The following is a 24,875-nucleotide window of genomic DNA, read 5'->3' as shown; positions in this document are numbered from 1 at the left end:
TCCTCCTCAGTGAGAACCTTATCAAACAGAGAGTTTTCTTGGCTAGGTTCAGCTAAGTCCGTACCCCGAATGGCAGTCAGCACTCGAAGGGAAGTTGGTGCCACATAGGTTGGGTCTCTTTGAGACCGCCATTTGGCCAATCGCTCCTCTGAGACTATCATGATCTGGGCTCCTAGTTCGGCCATTGCAACGCGATTTTCACACCAGCGCTGTTCAAATTGACTTCGGCCCTCTGATAGTCGCTTTAGTTGCTCTATCTCTAAGAGATTTGGTTGGCAGAGCGCATCATTGAATGTGGCAGTTAAGCGCAATTCGTCGGCTTCCTCGCCAGAGATGAGTCGCATGCGTTCATACAGGAGCCTGTTATAGTGCTCGTCAAGATGTTCTTGCTCTTCCCAAGATAAGGAAAATGGCAAGTATTCTTCGAACTGCTCTTTAGGGAATGCGCGCATGTCTGCCAGGACATAGACACGTGCGAACACTTTGAGCTTAGCATCCAACTCAGTTAAGCACTCTGTGACACATCTATGTTCAACGAGGGCTTGCTCGGTTGCTATCTCATGCAAGGTTCTAGGAGTTTTCCTGGGCTTTAGCGTAGCTGGGGGCTCAGGCCTAGACGTGCAAGCTTGGCCAATGCTAGGATTTTTTATGCTCTTGGGGTTTCCATGTTTCTCCTGAGGCTTCGTTATTGCGTCATGGTTCTCCTTGGATGTGACCGGTATAGGTTTGTCACCCTGTTGTGACAACGTTATATCCACTCTTGATTGGTCAATGCAAGTTCTATTGTCGGTGGATTGAGTGTTGCAAGCAGCCATTGATGGTAACAACTGCTTTGATTTTCCAGAGCACACGGATGTGTCTGAGGTTTCACCGCTATTAGGAGAGGCATCAATGGGTTCATTGGTGGATGGACTCGATGCTTTATTCATCAGCTCTCCAGCGCTCTTCGTCTCAATGTTCTTGGGGTCCACAACCACCTGCAACTGTTATTGTTTTCACTGTTTTCTCCTCTTTTTCTTGGTCAATGAAGGTGCATCTCTCAACGACTCAGGACCCTGGACTAGGTCAACCGTTGATGTGCTTGGTTGGGCCTCAGCATTTCCTTTCTCTAGTGTGTCCTCATGGGACATAGCCGTGGCCTGCTGAATAGCCTCGCCAAGTTGTGAGGGTACAACTATCTCCCTTTTGGGAGAGTCTAGCTCTTCAGCCAATTCCCATGCGTTTAACTCCTCCAACCTAGGCTTTAGGCACTTTGGAAGTGCTGGAGTTGTCAAGGAAGTTGGTTACGATACCTCCTTCACAGGTAAACTGCTAAGGACACGTTCCACAAGGGGCATTGTCACAGCCAAGGGCTGTGACTGCTGTGATCCCTGATTGGAAGTAGTAGCGGCTAGTCCAGTGGGCTGGCTACTCTTGGTGGATTGCGGTGTCAGGTCCCTAGGGCGATCGGAAGTGGTCGCGTCTTTTATTGCCCTTTGAGCATTCATCTGTGTAGATCGAGCATGAGTTGATCTGGTCACATTGGGTTACACAGGCATATCCTTGGGCCGACAGCTACGGCTAGTGTCATGTCCCCCCTCTTGGATATTTGGAAGCTTTGATGGAGATAGAGATTGGGAGTGAGCAGCCGCCATTGACGACCGTTGTTGTGCTTCCTGTGTCCGTTTGGAAAAAGAGGATGTAGGAGATCTAGGACTCTTAGGTGGACTTGGCACTAGCTGAATGATTTGCTCGAGGCTATTAGATGATTGTGCCATTTGCTTTGTTGAGCGATCAGCCTTGCCATGAGCAATGTTGTGCCTATGATGCCTGTTATCCTCTTGGAAAATCAAAGGCTCTTTGGGCACTAATGGCTTTTGTGCACGCTCAATGGCTACATATAACATCTGCTTATTAAGCATGCTAGGCTAAGGCTCTTTCTTTCGAACACTCATGTCTAGTTTCTTGCCTCAAGACCTAGAGTTTCTCTTAGATTTCCTCCTGTGCTTCGTTGCTTTTCATGCAATCTTTCCTTCAACTGATAGAGATGGTTTGGCAGGGGATTTTGGTACCCAAATCCATCGGTCACCTGCGTAATACCCTTGAGCACGTAGCAACGCTTTGGATATCCATCGTGGTATTGTGCTGACCCTCCATCGATGCCTTCCTCTATAAGGCTTGGGCTTCTTTTGGGGTCTTCTACGATATTTGTAAGTCCAAAGCCCGTCCTTGGCATTGTCTCTTGACCTTCTTGTTTCAAGCATGGCCTCACTCACTGGTTCTCGTTGTTCGACCTGTGCTTGTATCAACTCTTCCAACAAGTCCTTGCTCTCGTTAGTAGGCTTGACTGTTACGTCAGCACCTTCCTTGCCTTTTCCTCGAGGTTCGATGAGGTCACCCTTGCTAAAGGTTGTGACTATCCTCACACCTGGTAGTGTCACGTGTATCCTCTGTGCTACATAGTCAGCCTCACATTTGGTCGCCCTTTTGAAGGGTCTTCCCAGGAGGGTTTCCTTACCATATTTAGCACTATTTGGAGGAACATGAAATAGGATAGGCAAGCTTTCAGTTTCAATTGTTGCAAGGATATTGCACTTCCCTATGAGTGCTTGTGGAGGTTTCCCATAAGGGCTAAGAGTTGCATTAGTCGGTGTCAGCTCTGGTTGGCCTAGTAGGGTCCATGCCTCATAGGTCAATACATTAAAATATGCTCCTTCATCAATCAGAGCATCGATAGTATGCTCTCTTTTCGCGGTGAGTTTGACCCTAAGATAAGCAGGTGGTACTATGTCTTCATCTTCCGGGTCTTGGCTTGTAAATTTAAGCCTTCTGACAAATGCCTTTGAGTCCCCAACTGCACGACCAGATGTGGATTCTCCACTGATATCTTGGCTTGCCAGTGCAGTGCTATTCAAGGAGCATTTATTGTCAGGACTGTCATATCTAGTCATTCTCGCTATTGTAGTTTGATGTTGTTGCTTTCCGCTTTGACTAGATGCAGTCCGAATGCAACACGTATGTGTTTTTGCAGTGTGGCCTTTTTGCCCTTGTTGGCTAGATTGGCCCATTGAGGCTCTAGGGTCTTTGTTTCTCTTGGTTCGGGTATGGTCTTTTGGTTGCTCTTTTGTCCGTGAGAATCCATGTTCATGTAGAGCCATTACTACACTAGGGTCTAATTTGGAGGACCTGTCACGGCGCGTGTTTTCTCTCCAACCTACTTGGGGGAGGTCTGGAGGGGGCAAAGGGGGCAGAGGGGGCAGAGCCCCCTCTGCGGGGGTCTCGGGAGGGGGCAGCCCCCCCCGGCCTGAAGGGCCGTTATGGTAAACACCATGCGTAATTTGGAGGACCGTTTAGCCAAATTTTGAACTACTTCCTCTAAGTTTCAGCCCAGTGATGGATCTGTGATGTGCCTTTAGCTCTACGTAGCCTTTGGGGTCAATTTTGGGATTCAGATGCGTCAAAATTTGTGTTCCAGATACCTGTCCGATTTTGACAGTTTTCTGTCCGATTCTCAAATGTCCGATTTTGAGGAGTCCGATTATCAGAATCGGATCGGATAGGGTGGTCCGACTCTAGGTGGTTTATCTGAGTGAGTTCCTTCAGTTATTGAATACAATCCTCAATTTATGGTCACTCAGTGTGCGTGTCGCTTCTTGTGCACTTGTGCTCAATCAGGCTTTCAATTTCCTTAAGTGCATTGGAGTGCGGAAATTCAAGGTGAGTGCAGCAAACAATCTCGAAGCGTCTTACGCACTCTCGCTTTGTTTCGGGCCTGATAGGCTTGTTGGTCAATTTCCTGGCCGCCTTGACAGGGTTCAGGGTTTTTCTAATATGTTGCCTCGTTTGTTTTTGGCCAATCAAGTTTTAACTGCTCAGCGCTTTGCGTCTAGGTCTCTGGGTCTCGCTGCTGCCTACTTCAAGCTGCTAAGCGGCTGCTCCCTACGATTTCGTCTATTCTGTGTGCCAGAATCAAGTTCTGAGAGTCAGAAGGGCTTTCGACAGTCTGCGCTGCTGAGTTGTCAGATCAAATTTTTGAGAATTTGATAAAAATTTACACTCGGCCCAGCTGGTCCGAATTGCAGGGTCCGAGTGGGCCACTCGAACGGGCCGAGGTACATGGGCCGAGGGCAAAATTCGTGACTCAGACAGGGTAGACTCGGACGGGCCGAGGCGCAAACTCGGACCAAGTCGCTCGGACAGGTTGGCTCGAATGGGCCGAATGGTCAATTCGGACGAGGTCACTCGGACGGGCCGAGTAGGTCTGGGCCGAGGGCCAATTAGGGTTTCGGGCCGAGTGGACCGAACGAAAGAGGGCCGAGGGCCGATTTTGGGACTCGGCCCAGAAGCAACCGCTCGGACGGGCCGAACGCAGCACGACGACGACAGCGAGAGGTCGATTTTGCTCAATTCTTGCGATTTAATCAATCATAGCAAGCATAAACCTCGAGATCCTATCTAGGGGAATAGGGGAAGGGATTCATATACCTGAATAGAGCGGTAGGCTCGTCGATGGTGAGATCGGATCGAATCATGCTCTGGCTCTCTCTCTCTCTCTCTCTCTCTCTCTCTCTCTCTCTCTCTCTCTCTCTCTCTCTCTCTCACTGAAATGGTCACAAATGAGCTCTCCCTTGGCCTCTCGGCTCTTATACCCCTTCACGGGTATGGTGTTGATACCCCCAATCACTCACTTGCCGATCTTAGGCATCACAAGCGAGCTTTTTACCATTTTTTGCACGATTTTTGCCCTGTTTTTCCCTGTTTTGCAACAGTAAACCCTACCCTTCTCCGGTGCGATTTCCTAATCCTAACCTACGCTAAATGCAACAAGAATTGAAAGCAAAAAACTGAAATAATTTCTCTATGTTTCCCAATCATCAAACAAACAAAATATCCCAAAATACTTACTTGTTTTAAAGATCAAAAACACCCAAACTTCCTACCTATCTCAAGCTCTGTTTCGAGGATGAATCCCTTACTTCGATGCTTGATATGAGGCGCGCAAGTGCTCAAGCTTGAATCCGTTGGTCCCGGCAACGGAACCAAAATGTAGTGGGAGCTCACGCTCAACCGCCAAGACCCACGGACCGCTTATAATGGCTATCTCTCACCTAGCCAACACGCCGTCGATCCTATGAGTGTAGTGCCTTCATGCCGATCGAGTTGCCTCCTCTCCCGCACACTCCGGTAGCTCCACGATCCAAGTGCAAGCTTCAAGCAAGCTCGATCCTCCCGCTCCAAGCTCCAAGCTCCATCGCCGCGAGCAAGATAAGAGAAGAGAAGAAAAGAGAAGAAGAGAGGAGAAGATGGAGAGCTTCTCCACCCCACGGTCCCTCACCCTCACACACTCACTCCCTCACACTCTCACACTCCCTCTCTCAAGCACAAGCTCAAGCAAGCAAAAACAAGAAGAAGAAGAAGAAGAAGAGGAGAGCTACTTTTGGCCACACACAAGAATGAGCTTCTCATTCACTTTTCAACTTTATATACAAAACCCTAAATCTCTTTTGGGCGGTCATCCCCTTTTTTTACATGGCCAGCCGTAGCCTAGGCCCTTTTTTCCATTGTCCTTCTATCTTACTAGCCTCCTTTCCACCGCCCGTCTATATTTACAAATTGCACGGGTGAGAGCCTGGCGCTCCTTGAATTAAACCACGATGCGCTTGCGCTCTTTTACAAAAGTTTTGACTTGCGCTTTTCCTTGTGTGCCTTTCTCCCTTATTTAGGACTCTTCTCCTTGTGCGTCTTTGTCTTCCGTTTCTCTTTGCCTTGGCCTTTGTCTTTGTCTTCTGCTTTAGCTTTTCCGGATTTTCCACCTTCGTTCGTTTGAGGGTTAACATAGACTCCCTTGGTAAGGTAACCATCACCTCTATAGTCTTGGTAGGCCACAGGGCAATTGGCATACACCCTTGGTTCACTACCCTGGCTACTTTGAGATGAGACGCCTTGGGGTGAACATTGCCAACCTTCCCTTTTAGGCTCGATTTTAGGCCTCAAACGGTGTGTTGAGCTAAACCACCCTTTACAGTTGATTAGTATTTTCAAATAGCCCCAAAACACACTTAATGAAAAACACAAATTTGATGCATGATTCGAGAGAGTTTCGGTGGTCCACCAAAACCCTCAGAGTGCTATTGCATGAAATCCTGTGTTTCATGCTCGCATGAAACATATGGAGGTGCATTACCATTATGTCAAAGAGAGATACTATGCAAGAGAGATCAGCTTGATATATGTTCCTACAGAGGAAAATGTTGCAGACATTTTCACCAAGGCACTACCTCGTGAGAAGTTTGAGGCTTTTTGCAAGTTCTTAAACTAGCTACCCTTTGGTGATTGATCATTCTTGTACTTTGCCACATTGACACTGTAGAGGGGTGTTAGAATTTGCTAATTCTATGGGTAGTACCCGATGTTTTAGTCTTTAGTTCTTTTTCAGTTCTTAGTGTGAGCACAACTTAAGTTCTTAGTGTGAGCACAACTTAAGTTATAAGTTGTGTCACCACTCTTAGAGTTAGTTAACTCTAGTTGAGTTAGATCTAGGTCTATCTTAGATCTATCTTGTACCTTTCATTCTCATTCTTTCAGTTTAGCAAGTACATTCTACTCTTTTGCTTCAACACACTCTCGTTCTCTCTATTTTCTCTCCTCCATAGCTTGCTGTCATTTTCCAATAAGAGCTTCCACCAGCCACTTGCTACCATCTCGTGCTTGATTTCAGCCTTCCTCGCGTGATTGCAGCTGTTGCCATTGCTGGTTGTTATCTCCATCAGTTGGCAACTGTCACCATCATCTCCTCTCTCCTTTGAATGTTCCATTTTGGTTTTCTTTACAGTGCATATTTTCGCCATTAGCCACCTACTAGTTGTTGTCCAGCCATACCAATTACAATCCATCACTAGCAACCTATTTTTAGTCATCGCCCTACTATTTGGAGATCTCCATCTGCTGCATCATCATAGCACCTGATCAGCCTACGTTTTTAGCATCTAGTGCCATGCCATAGGTTGTTGCCATCTCTCCCACCATGCCACTGCTGTAGTACCCGCGTCTTTGCTATCCAACAAGCCGCCTACATCAGCAAACACCTCTCCTATTATCACTTCAGTTTCCTGATACTCTGATGATCAACATTTGGTGTTTCCCACACTCTAACACTCCGACCGGTGGTTACTGCACTTGGGATCCGTCTCCGGTGAGCATCACTCTCCAATACTGCATTGCTCTACCCTTGAGCATTCTGTACACTCTTACATTCATTTACAACATTCATTCACTTCAGAGTTTCTTCTCTCTGTATTTGAGTTTTGAGTTTTGCGTTTTGCATTTAGGGTTTGAGTTTTGCTTGTCTCTGTCTGAGTCTTTGTGTTTCAGTCTTGGTCGTACATGCTATGCTTCCTCAATGCAAACCCTAGCATATCTTCACAACCCTTTCACACACTTTCAATCTTATCATACGGCCTGGGATTCCCTCCCAACCATTATCAAGTGTAGATCAGTTGGTACCACAATTTGCCTCCATGGCACTACCCAATGGGCCTTGTGGTCATTTTGTTCTGCCTCAGCTGACATTTGGACAAGGTTCATGTGTCCTGGTGTCTACACCTCCACTGGCACCTTATAGAAACATTCATGTTCCAAAGGCTTCGCATCAATCAGCACCCTTTGGACATTCACAACCTATTTCTTTTCACCCACCTCCTCTTCCTTCTCCTTTTTATCCTCCTCCACCACCTCCTTATCCACACTATCCTTCTTACCCCACCTATCCAACACCTCATGGTTCTTTCTCCTCATCAACCAAGCACACCTTCACTAACAAGACTCATTTTAACGGGTCTAACTACCCTATCTGGTCTAATCTAATGAGATATGTCCTTGACTCACAAAATCTATGGGATATTGTGTAAGGATTGAAAACCCAACCCAATCTCGCACTTGTTCCATGCGAGGTTATCTGCTCATGGAAGGCTAGGAATGGCCCCACTATTGTTAAGTTGATGCAATGCTTATTGCCTAAATTTCATTCTCAACTTCAGCATTTTGATTTAGCGTTAGAGCGTTGGGCACCCTTGACTAACCGCTATGCGGCTTGGGATAAGACCCATTGGATAGATCTAACCATGAGCTCCAAAACTTTGAAATCACTGACCAAGATGACTTGAAAGTTAAGTTGGCTAACCACGAGCAACTTTCACCAAGTTCTCTACCACAGGGGCTCCTAAGTCCTCCAATAATCAAGTCACATTGTTCCTTAACAAGTTGCCACGGAAATACTTCCATTTTGTGCAGTAGGTGATCTCACAGTCCACTATACCCACATTCTATAAATTTGAGTGTTAACTATTGAGTTACACTCAACTATTCGATTAGTTTCATAGTATGATCTCTACAAAGGGGGCTCTTGTTGCTGCTTCTCAAAAGGGGGCAGTAAGGGAAGAGCAACCAAAATCAAAACGTAAATTAAAATTAAAACCAAAGCCAAGCTAGTGAGACCCCATGGAACTCTTAGTCCTCTCTAAAACTTGGGTGGCAGAATATACCCAAGAAAAATAGGTATTATCAACAATGTCAAAAGACTATCCACTTTGATGAGAAATATTAATCAATAGCAAGAGGCACAACACCAAAACCTAAGAGTCAGACCCCCGTCCCTCAATCAAGCAACGCCCATCAAGGGATTCAGGGTGGTAACAACCCCCAACAACAAGGATAGTGGCGAGACAAAACCCACGTTGCCATTGGTTAACCATCATAGTCAATATCATTCTCAAAACTAGAGGGCATTCTGACTGGCCTACATCTTCTCCTTAAAGACATTTGAAGATGCAAGTCTTGTCCATATCTACGAGTTGCCTCTTGACAAGGTTACAGTAAAGGCCCACTCATCACAACCAAGTACTTCAGCTACCCCTTGGATTGTGGACAATGGAGCTACTCATCATATAAGCTACATCTTGGACATTTTCATCTCCCAAGACCCTACATGAAAGATAGCTGGCGTTGAAAACAACTCCTCAATCAAGATTCAGGCTCATGGTCACATCAGTTTTTGCCATTGATAGGGCCCAAATCTCACTATGTTGGACGATGTAGTCGTGTAGGATACATGAGTGATAGTGGTGATGAGTTTAACTTCCACAAGTTTTTTGAGTTTCTACAAGAGCATAGCATCTCTCGCTAGCTTACCTCTACCAACTCCCCCTCTCAGAATGGAGTCATGGAGCATAGCAACCGGACCATCATGAATATGGCACACTATATACTCTTCACAACCGAGTTCCTTAAGCGTCGTTGGGCTGTTAAGACTTTACTGTACATCCTCAACCAATGCCTCATTGCGGTTGTCCCTCAAAGGACTCCATATGAGCCATTCTTTGGCTCTTAGCTTGTAGTTTCCACTTTAGAGTCTTCAAGAGTCATCCTCACACCCTTTGGGAGGAGACAATCTCTATCATAGTTCATATCGTCAACAAGTCTCAATTGATAGCTTTGAAAGACATAGCACCAAACCAGACTTGCCTTTTATCTCCCATTTTTGTATCTTTGGATGCGATGCCTATGTCCATATAGATAAGAAACAAAAGGAAAAGCTTGATGCCAAGTCAAAGAAGCAATCTTCATTGGTTATAATCAAGTGATCAAACAATACAAACTTTATGACTCCAAGAAACCTAAGATTGTAGTGAGTTGGGATGTTGTCTTTGATGAGGCTTATGGATGGTGCATCTCTTTCAAGTGGATCTTCTTCAACTCTACCCATTCTCCACCATCAATATCACAATTACCTTCCAAAGTACCACTTGGCATCTCTTTTTCATCTTCAATGACGCCCCCTCCACCTCTTTTTTTGCCTCCCCCACCCTTGCCAACTCCTCCAAGTATTTCACGTCCAAACAAGCGTAAAGTGCTTGATATGAAGTCTATAAGGCCAAAAACCTGGCAAACCTAGGCTTATTGCCAAGGGTTTTGCACAACGGGCAGGCTTGGATTAGTCACAAAGGCTTCCGCTTTGATAGCCCCCATGTCTGCTATTCGGGCTATCTTGGCTCTTGCAACCCACCACCATTGGTCTGCTTATCAGATGGATGTTAAGTCCACCTTTCTGAATGGTGTCTTACAAGAGCGGATTTATGTAGATCAGTTAAACCAACCTTCCTCCTCAAATACAGTGGTAAATAATCTAATTAATCACTAATTACAGCAAGCATAAAATTCACGTAAACTGAAAATACACACTTTACCACTTTAATCTTGGACATTGGACACCTTGTTGCCCCCAAAACTAGCATCCCTTGTGGTATTTCTTTATCTCATATTGCAAATGGAAGAAGTACAATTGAGATCCTCTAATCTCCTCTGCTAATCCAAATGCCTCTTTCTGTCAAAATTGACCAACAAGCCTCCAAACCAATTTGCCTCTTGGTTTGCTTGGGAATCGGCCTTCACCTTGCTCCTTGAAAGACTAATTCAGCTCGAGATTTGATATCGGTTGGCTGGTCTCTTGAATCTCCCTGAAATTCCTTTATTTCAGCTACTAGAATTCAAGTCCTAGGCCTCAGCTCTGAGCATGCATCCTGAGGTGGTTGTTAAACCCTAACTTTTGTTGTAAATTAGGGTTTACAACAAAGATTTACTGAAAGCTCTTCCTGTGATGGATCAAGGTATTGAAAAATGATGAGATAACTTGAGAGATGGTTAGGCAATGAGAGAGAATGCTATAGAGAGAGAAATTTCAAAGTTTCATTGCAAGAAATTTTGAAAAACTACTACTGCGCTGCTCAAATAGCCATGGATGCTGTCACCTATAGTATAGGACCACCAAAAAGACTCTTGCCCTCTCCTGTATGCTATCATCTGCACCAAAAGGACCTTGGGATGTTGTCATCTACTCATGGAGGGCTCCAAACTGCTGTCATATGCTGTAGGACTGATCCTTGGTGGTTGCAAATCACATCACTGGCCTCTCCTTGTTCTCTAATAACCTTCTTTTCTCTCACAATGCTGGAATAGACTTCCATCAAGCCCTAAAAACGTTTTTCCCACTTACATGGGCAAGTTTTGCCAAGTGGCATCCTTCTAATACCATTTTCCAGCATTATCCAGCTTATTGGATTAATTTTCAAAATATTATTGGTTGGTGAAATTAATTTTCTAAGCACTAGAATAATTATTAAATTGGCTAGGCCAATTTGTCTTCCAAGTATCACTAAGCAATTATTGACCCTTAGAAATAAATTAATTAATTAATTTATGCCTAGTCTCTAATCTCACCACTAGTGGCCAATAAATTGGTCTAAGCTCAAATCTAACACCAACTACCACCTAGTACGTATCAAGCATAACTTATACAATTTTTGCCTTTAACACCCACTACATCCTCAAGGTCCTTGGTCTATTACTAAGAAATAATTACCATGTGCATCATATGTGCTAAACAACCTTACACATTTGCTTAATAACTTAATCAAATGTTATCGGTAAGATTAAAGCATCTCAAAATCTCACGTCCCCGGTAACAATCAACCAATAAATTGGCTAGGCAACTTCCATTCCCGAGTGTCTTTGCACCATCTTTGATCATTAGATTGGCGTTAAGTACCATTAAACGCCACTTCTCTAGTGTCACCAACTGACACTTATGCCCAAATGAATGACCTAGGCCAACAACTGGCACACCAGATACCACCAAGTACCTATGTGACATAACTTATAGCAACTTTTGCCTTTGACATCCCGTGATTTCCTCGGGTCTTAGGCTCGTAAATTTACTCTAACTCCAATTACACCTCACATGTGCAACATTCACTTAACCATGTGATTAAAATTAATCAACATGTTAAGTGAGGTTTCAAAAATGCATGTCCTCATGATAGCCCTCCCTCTCAAAATCCTTGCAATCGTTCTCGATTGCATTGCCAGATGCATCAAAAGCAAAATAATGGACTAGAATTTTCACGAGGCATCATAGTTAACACAACACTGCGCACTATTGCTCAACCATTCCATATACCCAACACATTCTGAAAATTACCAACCAATCATAACATAACATAAGACTCACAAAGAATCTTAGAAACACTGCCAGATTATCATGTGACATGTCTATTTTTCATGAGCTCAACTCATGTAGCAAAATCAAACCATAGCATAGCATAACCAAGTATAAACCATGGCTAAGACATCAATGGCATCATAACATATGTTGTTATCCATGGAACCAGATGTAAACCATTGAAAACTGAGCATAATCTAATCATAAACTAATCACTTGCTGATCTGAGAAATGATCACAAATTGCTAAAAATGTGGCCCCAAATTGATCACAAACTCATTGCAAAAACTAACCAGCAATCAATGCAAAACTAATCCCAAAAGTGACTATAAACAGTTCTCAAGCTAATCAAAAACTGAGCTGAAACTGATTAGAATTTTTGTCTCAAAATTGAGGCAAAATTCATGCCAAATTGATCATAAGCTGATACAAAAGTATAGTTCCAATGCCCGGGTGAAACTCATACTCATCTGCATACATCTCACAATGGCTAGTACACTAAGTAGTGGCCTCATGGCAAACATACTATTAGTGCAATACCTTGGATGCATGTTGAATACATCCGAGATCCACTACATACGATAGTTGTCCATAACTGGAGGAGTGAAAGTGCTATCTCTAAGCATCAGGCAATACTCCAGACCCTTGCTCTATTGAACTTGACGGAGCTCGAACTAAAGTCTGCTCTAACTGAAAGGCATCTAGCTAAAGCTACAACAACTCAGGATGGTCTGCCAAGTCATCCTCTTCCATCCATTTGGCATCCATTGGTGAATAATTCTAAAATTTCACCAAGTATCTCCTAGAAACTTTACCTTTGACCTCTCTTTCCTTATGTGCCAAAATTTGCTCGGGTAACAAAATCTCATCCAGCTTCTCAACCTCAGCCTAAGGCCTCAACAAACTGACATGAAAGGCATTGTATATCCGCCAATGTGGAGGTAAGTTTAGCCGATATGCCACATCATTGATCTTCTCCAATACCTGGAAGGGCCCATAGTATATCATACTCAACTTTAGATACAATCTTTCTCTTCCTTTCATCTTTTTCAGTCTTGCCTTTTCAAAACACAGCAATACATAATCACCCTCTACAAATTGCAAAGCACGTCTGTGGCGATCCGTTGCTCTCTTTTGCTTTTCTTACGATCTCTGAAGTGCATATTTTATCTTTGCATAGGCTGCATCCAAGTTTTCCACATAACAATCAACCTCAAAGATCTTATCCTTAGTTTGCAGAATAGGTAGTACCTTCTTGACGCCCTCAACCACCTCAAATGGAGCTTTGCCCGTAAAACTATGCACTATCTTGTTGTAAGCAAACTCAACCAAGGGCAAATATTGCTTCCACTGTGTATTGTGGTTTGAAACATAGCACCTCAAAAGAACTAATACTGTGGAATTTGCTTCCTCAAACTAACCATCTGTCTGCGGATGGAAGGATGATGAGAATTTCAGCATGGTACCCATATTCTCAAACAGCCCCTTCTAAAATAAACTGGTCATAAAGGGGTCTTCAACAAATAAAGATCAACTCTAGCATGTTTGCTAAATCTGCAAATGATAGTCTATATCCCATCATTCCCTATAGCTGTCTTAGGAAGCTTAAAAATAAAGTCCATTGCAATGCTCTACCAAGGCCTATCTGAAATAGGCAAGGCTACAACAAACCTGGCATCTTTTGCCTATTATACTTTACCTTCTCCCATACGATGCATGTCTTAACAAACTGTTCTACATCATGCCTCAAAGCTGGCCAATAAAAAAAATGCTCCATTGCCTTGACCATGGCATCAATACCTCTGTGTCCTGCATACGAAGAAGCATGATTTTCAGTGATAACTCTAGGCCTTAACTGCTTTGTGACACAGAGTCGTCCATGCATCATCACAGAAATCCATCTCTTAGCACAAAGTGTTCATGCCTTTGGCCATTGTAAAGCTGATCATAAACATTAGGAAAGTCCGAATCAGCAACATATTGCTCTTTCATGGCATCCAACTCAGTGTGATAAACCATGCTAACAACTCAAATTTGTGGCTTACATGACAGTGCATCAACCACAACATTTTTTTAACCATCAATATGTACAATCTGAAAATGAAACATAAGAGAAAATTTGCCCATCTCATATGCTTCTCGGACAACTTTGTGTGCGTTAGAAAGCACCTCAAAGTTTAATGGTTTATATGCACTGTAAAATCAGCCCCCAACAAATAATGTTTCCATGTAGATAGTGCATGAATTACAGCCAAGAGCTCTTTCTCATAAACCTGCAAGTTCTTTTCTGCACCGTGGAGAATTTAGCTCTCAAAAGCCACAACTCGGCCGTCCTGCATAAGAACAGCCCCAATGCTATTACCACATGCATCACATTGAACTATGAATGACTTCCTTGATCGAGCAACACAAGCACAGGATCTAAAGTCATCTTTTCCTTCAACTTTTCAAATGCTGAAATTTCCACTATAAACCATTTCCTTTCAAGAAAGTGGCTGCCTTTCGAATCTTCGAGAACTCCGTGAAGTTTCCCCCTGAATAGGTTGCATCAAACTGCTGAATGAAAGTAGCCTATCTTGGACACCATTGAAGGACTCAAACTTCAATGCTTTTCCACCCTCATCATAGTCTTTTGCTGCCCCTTTGGGTGTCAAGTTGTCATACACTGGCTACTACAAAAAGAGTGCATTTGGAATTTACATCAGAACCAATGCCAAACGGAGCATTTGCATGATCAGCATTCATTCCTTGAGCCCCATAAGCATTCAAGGTGCAAATGAACTACCAAAGATGCTACTTTGTGTCCCAGGCCACAAGCAAATACTACCATATATAGGGTTTTGCATATTTCCAGCTATACCCAAATACATTGGGCCTTGCACACCATGCATTGGTTGCATAGGGATTTGTGCCATATATTCCCATATGCGGTTCTTATCCAATCATAGCATGAAAAATCGTGCTTCCACCAAAATATCTTAGCTGCCCCATCATAGCATGCATGCCTGACTGTCCAAAATCCATTGGATTGACACTTCCATGATGGCCTTGTATTTTCATTCCTTGCCCCGTAGGTACCAACTGTTTTATTTCATTGGCATCTCTTTGGGAGCTTCAAATGAAGGGTTTGGCATTATCCTTGGTGCACCATGCTGTCCCGAAGGTATAAAAGACGTCTTCTTCTTCTTGCCTTTGTTGTCCTTCTTTGGAGCATTCAAAAATCGAGAAAATTGAGGATCCTTTGCCAATTCAGCAAAGAGACTTATTGTTAATCTCATCCGATTCTTGAACTATTCATCAAATTCCTTTTCACTTTGCTGGTCATCAACCTCCTTATGCCCTGAAGGCCATGCATCTTGCCCAACAGAAACATTTTCAGCTTGTTGTCCATGGTCTGCTGACCCTTGTCCAAGGTCAAATATTGCATTTCCTTCATTCCCATGTGAATGTTCATACTGAGAGACATCATCACTGCTTGAGTCCATCTCATTGTATGAAGACATATTGCTATAATGTCTCAGTTGAGAGTAAAAATCAGCACTAGCACAAAGCTTTGGCTTGCAATCAGGTACCTCGGTCCCACCAAATCAAGAGATTGTGAGTGGTGTCCCAACAACGAAACCATGTAACTAGCCTTCCTCCTCAGATAGGGTGGTAAATAACTTGATTAAGCACTATTTACAGCAATTAACAAATTCACAAAACTAAAATGCACACTTTACCATATAATCTTGGGCATTGGATACCCTGTTGGCCCCAAAACCGGTGCCCCTTTTGGTATTTATTTAACTTAATTGAAGAAGAAGTTGATGTACAATGGGATTCTCCCAATCGCTTTCGGTATTCCAACTCCCCTTGTTGTCCAAAATGACCAACAAGTCTTCAATTTGATTTGCCCTTCATTCGGGCAGTCAATTGGTTTTCTCCTACTTTGATGGAGATGGAAAATGCCCCAAATTCATTGATTTGCTGGTCCCTCCACCTGAATTTGACTGAAAACAGCTTCAGCCCTATTGAATCCAAGGCTTGGAGCTTCCAATTTCTAGCACGATTCCTGAGGCTGCTCGTAAATCCTAATTTTTGATGTAGATTAGGGTTTACAGCAAAGAAATCTGAAATTTCTGAACCTCTGGTAATCTCAATGATATAATCTTCGGAGCAAGGCTGTAGAATGGCTAGGAGATGAGACAGAATGCTTAGGAGAGAGAAAATTCAGACTTTCTTCACGAAGAATTGAAGAAAATCTGTCATTCACTACTGCTGCCTTGTCTCAACAGCTTGTAGATGCAAAGAACTGAAGAAAATCGGTCATTTACTGCTGCTGCCTTGTCTCAACAGCTTGTAGATGATGTCACCTGCTGTTGATTGGTCTTCTCCTAACCCTGGCTACCTCAAAAGGTCCTCCAACGGCTGCAAATTAGACTAGCAACCTCTCCTCCCCCTCTCTTGCAGGTTGAATACACTAAAATGCCTCTCTCCAACCTCTAAAGACGTTTTTCAGTCTTGCATGGGCATTTTTGACAAGTGGCAGCTTTCCCAAATAAATTTTTCAGCATTATCCATAATTAAATATTAATTTTCAGTCTTTAAATACTGAAAATTAATCTAATTATTATTTCAGTGACCTGAAAAATAATCTCACTGGCCAATAATTAAATTAGCTAGGCAACTTCCATTCCCGAGTGTCTTTGCGCCATCTTTGACTATCAGATTGGCATTAAGTACCATTAAACGCCACTTCTCTAGTGTCACCAACTAACACTTATGGCCAAATAAATGACCTAGGCCAACAACTGGCACCAAATACCACCAAGTACTTGTGTGGCATAACTTATAGCAACTTTTGCCTTTGACATCCCGTAATTTCCTCGGGTCCCGGGCTCGTAAATTTACTCTAACCCCAGTTGCACCTCGCATGTGCAGCATTCACTTAACCATGTGATTAAAAATTAATCCACATGTTAAGTGAGGTTTCAAAAATACATATCCTCATGACACCATCCCACGCATGTTAATAAACCCCAAACCCAGATGGCCACAAAGTTTGCACAAATGTCTATGCCTAGTGGACCATCTATCTTCTATTAGGTTTTCCACCTTCAATGGATCACAACCGCCATGAGTCACCATACCAAGCATCTTGGTGCTACATGTACCTAGCCAAGCATTTGTCTATCCAACAAGACCCACAAACAGACACCTCGCTTACCATTCATTCTTTTGCTATGTCCACAAATGCATTCAATGACAAGACTTGATTTGACTTGTCAAATTTCACTACTTGGTCAAGCCCTATGTGGCATGCTTTGGACTCAAAAGATTTGTGGAACCTTGTATAGGGGTAGAAACCCAACCTAACCACTATTGGTCCTCTCATGCAATTGTCTACTCTTGAAAAAGCAGAAATGCCACAGCCATAATCAAGCTTATGCACAGACTCTTACCTGAATTTCACAACCAATTACAACACTTTGACCTTGCATCTAATTGATGGGCTCACTTGACTGACCACTATGCAACTCGTGATAGGACTCCACTATAAGCAACTCATTTAACCCACATTAGTCCTCTTACGAGGTTGTCCGCTCTTTGAAAAGCAAAAATGTTCAACTATGGTCAAGCTTATGTAAGACCTCTTACCTGAATTTCACTCCCAATCACAACATTTTGACCTTGCATCTGATTGGTGGAACCACTTGAACATCCCTTATGTGGCTATGGAAGGACTATGCTACAGCAAAATATATTGCTGCTACATTTTGCGATCCAACATGAGGTTGACACACTCTCACAGCTGTTCAGCTCACCTTTGCCCTAGTGCTTGAGACAAAGGTTCGAGGCCACATTGCATCATCTACACTCCTATGCACATCCATCTTCATTGAGCATCCATCAAATTGTGTTCGTCATGCTTTCCATGTTTCTCTATGTTTTCCCTAGCATTTCTTACCACACACGTAAAAGCAGGTGCACGTGCACACAAATAATGAAAAGTAGATATACACATGCATAACTTGCCATGCAGCATTGACCATGACATATTTTATTATCCCAAGAACAAGTCTGCCAATGATATGTCAGCCATAAGTACTTGGTATTTATATTGCTAGATCTGTAAAAATGAAGTATCAATAGTCACCTAAAGGACCGATTTTGCAAAGGGATTAGAAAGAGATGACACAGCATCCTTTTCTGGAAATTCAAAGTCAACTTTCCCTTTCCCTTTTCTATCCACCCTGGTCCACACTTTTTTGGGACTTTGTTAGGAGACTAAAGATAGGGAGGATAGGTAGTTGCTAAAATTATTGATTGGCTGTACTTGCATCCCCTTGTTATTTTGAACCACTTGTTTGAAAGTCAGTGCATATCACCTTGAGAAATGGCCCAGCTGTTCAAACTTGTACGAAGTTGAAAAGGTTGAAATTTGGAATTGCATGCAATAGGGTGGGTTACATCTGCATGCACATCTGCGCATGCATGTATATTCCATAATGCCAATATTAGGCTGTAATTCATAAACTCTAAGATTAAAATGGAAGTCCCAAGGCATAATATGCAAAACAACCAACCCCCAAAACTCTTGCCAATGACAACCAACTGATATACCAGACCAACATCAGAGCATACTGCAAAATAAAAGCCTACAGCACAGAGTTCAATCAGGACTTCCCCACAAAACCAAAATGCAAATGTCTTGTGCTCTCCCACTGCATCTTTAACCCATGCCCACAGCATAAGTTTAATCATGACTTTCCCCACAACAGCAAGAAGATAAAGAGGCCAATGAAGCATGCCATAAGGAGGATATATCCCCATGTTTTCTATTCATAGCAAAACAACGGCCGTTAGATTCCCTAAATGAAGATAAGGATGTAGCCAAGAAGGAACAAGATGTCAACCATGTTAAATGCATAGAAGAAGGAGGTGGTTGATTGACAAGGCAATGAAGCATGTAGGTGGGATGAGCTTTTTCAAGACCAAGAGAAGATTCTTGAAAATGTACAAAATACTGTTTGGAACTTATAAGAACCCTTGCTTGGCCTAGAAAATAGGCCAACAATCCTTTTGTACAGAGAGATATACAAATGTTTGGAGAGATCCAAAGGATATCACAGTCCGAGCGAGAATCGTATCTTGGCAGTAGAAAATCAAGAACAACTATCCTTGAGCTTCCTTTAGAAAATCGAGTATGGGTTCTCTTTGCAGCTGCCCATGCTAGATAACTTGAGGAGTTGGAATTTGCTGCACCAAATTCTCATGTAGAGTCCACAAAACATCAAGATGAAGTACAAGAAAGCAAAGCTATGAGGGGCCTGCTTTTGTTTGTCATTTGATTATATTGCTTGTTCAATCTATGTCCTCTACATTCTCATGGATGCCTTAAAAGATTTGTTAAAAATCCCAGAAGTTTCTGCAGTTGTAAATTTCAAAAATAAGACTATCAATATTTTACCATGACTGCAATAGTTTTAGGTTTCACATGTACGCACAGCAAATTTCGAAAATAAGACTATCAATAGTTTACCATGACTGCAATAGTTTTAGGTTTCACATGTATGCACAGACTTGTTTTCCATAACAATTTTGTGTGCCAAACCCAAGCCACCATCAAAGAACAACAGAAAAGAGTTGGAGACCCAACAAAGATACAAACAGTAAAGTTGGAGACTAAAAAAACAAGAGCATTTTGTTAAAAGAACCAACAGTCAATTGCAAAAGTCTAACTAATGTATCTCAAACAAAGAAGTCAATCAAATACACAAAATAACAAAAACACACCCGAATGTTTTCATCCATCAATCCTTTTAGATAGTCTTTTCTGCGCTGCTGCCTTGCTATCTCTTCCTCCAAGGAATGAGGACCAGAAAACCTATGACCAAGCAAATAAAAATACCTTGGTGAACAAAAGTGTTTACTGCACAAAAATAAGCATTCTAACATTGGCAATCACCTCACACTTGCCAAAACAGCCAATACAGTAGGTACCTTCTAAGGTACTCATTGTAGCGGTCGAATTTTTTCTCCTCGTCAGCCAATTGCTGACGGCAAGCCTCTCGCAATTGTAATTGTTCATCCATGGCTGCTTTTAGTTCAGCTCTGCTTTACATGACAATTCGTGAACTGATTACATATTTATAGAGCTACAATTGTTGTAGTCTATAGATCCAATGTCAGGATAGAGATATTTGGATACAAAATAGATCAAATTCTTAATTAATTGGTGGATTCTACTGTAAGTCCATCTCCCACATCACACATTTTAAAGAGATTGGTGGTCTTAAGTATGTGAGTCCATCTGTCACCCATACTTTCAAAGCATAGACTTATGATTTTAAGACTTGTAAACAATTTTCTTTCACCATAGCAGCAATGACATTATAGAGAAATTGAGTGACAAAACAAAAGCAGCATCTTACTGCCGTCTTAAAGTTTCTGCTCTCTGTGGGGAAACAGACTGGCGTACTTCAGCCTCTTTCCAAGCATAATGATTTTGCTTTCTGTGTAAAGAGCTCAATTCTTTATTGAACTCCTTATCAATGCTCTGCAAATAGCAGAGACTTGTCAAAACTGTCTCATTGACAAGATAGAGACTACTACTGAAACAAATTACCATAGCAGGTTAAATAATTAGGCAGCAAAATCTGCGCGGATATATCATAAAAACATATAGTGAGTATTTGAAAAGTAAAACATCAGAAAAGTTAATTATAACATCAATAACCCAATACTAACACTTCATAGTGGAGGGAAGTTAACATAATCCAGCAATCTCTGGGAAAAGGTGGGAATGATCACTCACTCACAGACTCGCACACACATGCAGAGACATCCAAGATATGCAGTTTACATGATGTATGTTTAACAATCACCTATATTCAGATAAACTGACACTTCATGCCCAAGCAAGCCCTTTTGCCATCTTTCTGCTTCCTCCATAACACCAAATCCTTTCTGTCAGATTCCTACTAAAGAAGCTGGGAATTTCACCATCCAACTCAATGTCACATATGGTCTGTCTATTCTTCCAAAATACATCAAGATTCTATGGTAAACACCTCAGCAATCAAAATTATCAGGGTGAAGGTGACATGTCCTGTGGTAAACAGCTCAGCAGACGAAATTACTTCAGCAAAGGTGACATATCCTGTGGTAAACTACTCAGCAAGCGAAATTACCAGGGTAAAGATGCTGCTAACCCAATATCATAGTGTATTATTGCATGTGCGCAGAAATGTCAGTATAAATCAAAGCAAAGTGACTGCACTGCTTATGTTAGTCAAACCTAACCAGGATCCATATGCAATTAGCCTAGCTGTAGTATTTTAATTAAATCTTATTAGCTGTGCGGATCCTTAAGATGTCAAATAAAAAATTAAGGAAGAAAAAGTGGAAGCATCATACCTCATCGTTGGTTGATGTAGGAGGTTTGGGCCGCCGGTTGACGATGCTCTGCCGAACGTTGATCATCGTAATCCTTCTTCTTCTTTTTCTTGTTTGAACGCGGGCCTACGTTTGGATTACGTTGATCATCTTAATCCTCCTCCACCACCACCACCACCACCACCACCACCACCACCACCTCCTCCTCCTCCTCCTCCTCCTCCTCCTCCTCCTCCTTCTTCTTCTTCTTCTTCTGCTTCTTCGAATGCGGGCCTAAAGTTTTTGAATTCCCGCAGGCAGGGATGAAGCGTGCCGGCTAGATTGAACCGCGATCGCGCGGGAGGCTACGATCCATCCCATCACCGACTAAGAGTAATGAAGGTTGGGAGCTAGAAATTCTCATTCATCCGCCATTGACAAAACGGGAAGGAAAGGGGCGTGATGGTTGGGGGGATTAGAGAGAGGAGAAGGGAGACTTTTGTCAAAACACCGCGACTTGTCTCAGCGTTCGTTACAATCAGTTTACAAGCCGTTAGGCATCGCTGTGGGCAGGCCCACCGTCTTACGGGCGGGACTCGGTCCCCCGATGTTACATATTTGGTCTGCAATATTTCCTCCTTTTTTTGAGAAAGGTAGAAAAATAAAATCTGTCTCTTGTGTCTCTTGCTTCATTGGGTCTATGTTTCTTATTCCATAAAACAGCTCCATAGAAAATCTAAAATCTAAAAGCTATGAAAGCTAAAAACAAAAAGTTAAACGCCAAGAATGAGAAAAAAAAAAGATAAATAAAAAATGTTGCTTTGCTGAATGTGTAAATATTATTTAGCAAATATTACAACATGGACATAAAGTATCCAGACACTTGCCTTGAGGACCATCCAGAATGGATAGAAGCTTCCCACAAAAAAAGAGAGAAGTTAAGCATGATAGAGGGAAGGATAGTCATTGCCATAGATACATCACAACGTTTACAAGGCTAGGCATTGTTTTGGAGACTCCACGGCATTCTAAAAGCATGCATAGAAGCCTAGTGGCACGAGGTGAACAAAAGAGGAGGTCTGGCTCATATTGAGGGAGCCAATCAGGACTATCAATATTGTCTTATTGCATCTCTTATGGTGTTGAGGATCTAGCTAAGCTCTTGTTCTTCTCTTAGGGACCTAATAATGGCTTTTTGAGCCTTAGTAGCGAGCCTTCCAAGTTGTTTTAAGGTCTTTCTAGGCCGCTTGGTTAACTGCTTCACAAGGCCTTGCTACATGTTACCAACCTACCAAACAAATAAAACTTTAGTTCATGGACAACTAAAGAGCATTTACCTTTAAACCAAGCATCATTTCTTTCAAACCTGATTGGTAAAGAAAGTGGGCTCTAATGAAATTTTAGAATTCAGTAGGTAGGACATTAGCCTCTCCTAATAGAACTTCTTTCCAAGAGGTTTTGTGGGGGTGAAAATCCTTAATTGCCCAATGGAGAAAAGCCATAACTTCCTTATTATACCTGCAATATATGAACAAGTGAGTTAGGGTTTCCAAATCAAACTTACATTTAGAACTTTGCCATCTCCAACACCCAATTTTAAAGCTCATTCTCCTATCCATAACCCTTTGTGGAAGATTAACCACAACAAGTGGCCTTCCTAGCTGGCATATTTAGGGACCACATATATGTTCATCCAGATTCGCATTTACTATCCCAACGAATGTGCCACTTATCATTCAACTTATTTATCAGTTTACTTTTTTTTTTTGGGGGGGGGGGGGGGGGGGGGGGCGGGGGGCGCAAAGTCTAGGAGATGGAGATGGTGGAGAGGGAGCCCATTATCCTAGGTGAAGGCTCTATGGTTAAATTGGCCCCTAATCTAGATGGCATTAAAGAGGCTCAGATTCGACTTGTCAATTTTGTATTGTATTAATGCAAGATCACCCCTTTTAAGGTTAAATTTGGTAAGGATGATGTCTAGGCCGAGCCATTGTTTGCTTTGGAAATCCCAAAGGTCTTCCCACATATGAATACCCTTTTTGCAAAGCCTCCAACCTGCTTTAGCTAGTTTGTTCATGTAAACCCATAGAAAAAATAGAACCCCATACTGAGACTTGAGAGCCGATGGGAGGGTGAAGTTCATCTTATGGCTAAAAGAATATATATAAACCAAGCAGATCATATGTTTTTAACCATGGGAAATGACTTTTCCACAAAGATAGGGATCTTAGAGAATGTAGCAATTAGTACAAACAATTTCTTCCATTTTAGACAGTCTTCAATAGAGAAATGACCCACATTCATGTGAAGCAATATGGATAGGGTGTAGAATACTTCTTGTTATCCATTTGGAGGCAATTTTGTCAATATGATGTTCTAGATCATGCAAACCTAAACCTGCCTTATTCGTAGGGGGGAATGTAGCTACTATTGGGGGTAAAGCACATGTGCCTGACTGCCATGTATATTACATACATTGACGATACCCGCACTGTGTATTAGTCACCCACACACCTATACACTACAGGTGGCGTGTTGAAGGGAGTGAGTCCTAAAGTGGAAGCAAGGAGTGAAAGCAAGAGCTATAATGGAAGGAGAGAGAGAGAGAGAGAGAGAAAGAGAGAGAGAGAGAGAGAGAGAGAGAAGAGAGATGATATGGGGTGACCGGCCTTCCCTTTATTCAAATGTCACTGAAAGAATAAAGAATAAAGTGACAATGATGGGCACCCGCTATCTACAATGTACAACTATGTGAGTAACTAATACACAATGCAAGTACTATTAGCGTAACTAATACATGGGTAGCTAGGCATAGGCACCTTCAACCATACCATTTTGGGGCGGGTTGTCTGGGGCAATCAACTGATACTTAATACCCCTTTCGTCACAAAATTGCTTAAAGGCTTTAGAGGCATACTCACCCCCACTATTTGACCTAAGGCATTTCAACCTATACCCAAAGTGGTTCTCAACCAAAGCAAGCCAATGCTCATATATAGTCAAGATTGTTGATTTCTGCTTAATAGAATATGCCCAAATCTTATGCATATAGTCATCAATGAAGGTAATGAAATACTTCACGCCACCTAACAACTTGGAGGGTATGGGACCGCATACATTCAAAGAAACAAGAGCCAAAGGCTTACTTATGTGTGTCATACCAGACTTTTTATGTGTATTACATGTGTACATGTCGCCATATAAATAATGATCACAAGACTCAAAGCACTTATAGTCAAGGAGTGGAAGGTACTACAAACGAGTAAGCATTTTCATTCCTTTTAAGGACATGTGCCCAAGTCAACAATGCCAAAGAGATACATGTGGAACTACATCCACTGCCAAAACATGGTAAACTGACCCAAATACAAGCAAGGGGCACAGAGTATGGGACTTAACACCACATGCAATGACAAGATTCCCATAGGTAATCTTTCATGAGAAATCACCAAAAGAAATAACATAACCTACATCATCCAAAGTG

The 24,875-nt window shown here is 42.4% G+C and overlaps 1 protein-coding gene across 1 annotated transcript in view; it reads right to left on the bottom strand.

Moving 5' to 3' along the window:
- Positions 1–21,564, bottom strand: part of LOC148020159 (uncharacterized) — a 38,009-nt gene extending 16,445 nt beyond the window's left edge. Inside the window, exons 1-4 of the mRNA XM_087700913.1 lie at positions 21,434–21,564; positions 20,449–20,573; positions 20,018–20,128; positions 19,811–19,901 (exon numbers count right to left, since the gene is read on the bottom strand). Coding sequence (XP_087557039.1) covers positions 19,811–19,901; positions 20,018–20,128; positions 20,449–20,573; positions 21,434–21,499 — 393 coding nt within the window. The 5' untranslated portion in view covers positions 21,500–21,564. The remainder of the gene's footprint in view (positions 1–19,810; positions 19,902–20,017; positions 20,129–20,448; positions 20,574–21,433) is intronic.
- Between the last annotated feature and the right edge of the window lie 3,311 nt (positions 21,565–24,875).

Source organism: Lygodium microphyllum, chromosome 19 (assembly GCF_053477565.2).
Source record: "Lygodium microphyllum isolate KBCC chromosome 19, Lygodium_microphyllum_v1.1.10, whole genome shotgun sequence".
Classification (NCBI taxonomy): Eukaryota; Viridiplantae; Streptophyta; class Polypodiopsida; order Schizaeales; family Lygodiaceae; genus Lygodium; species Lygodium microphyllum.
This window is presented reverse-complemented; position numbering and strand designations above follow the sequence as displayed.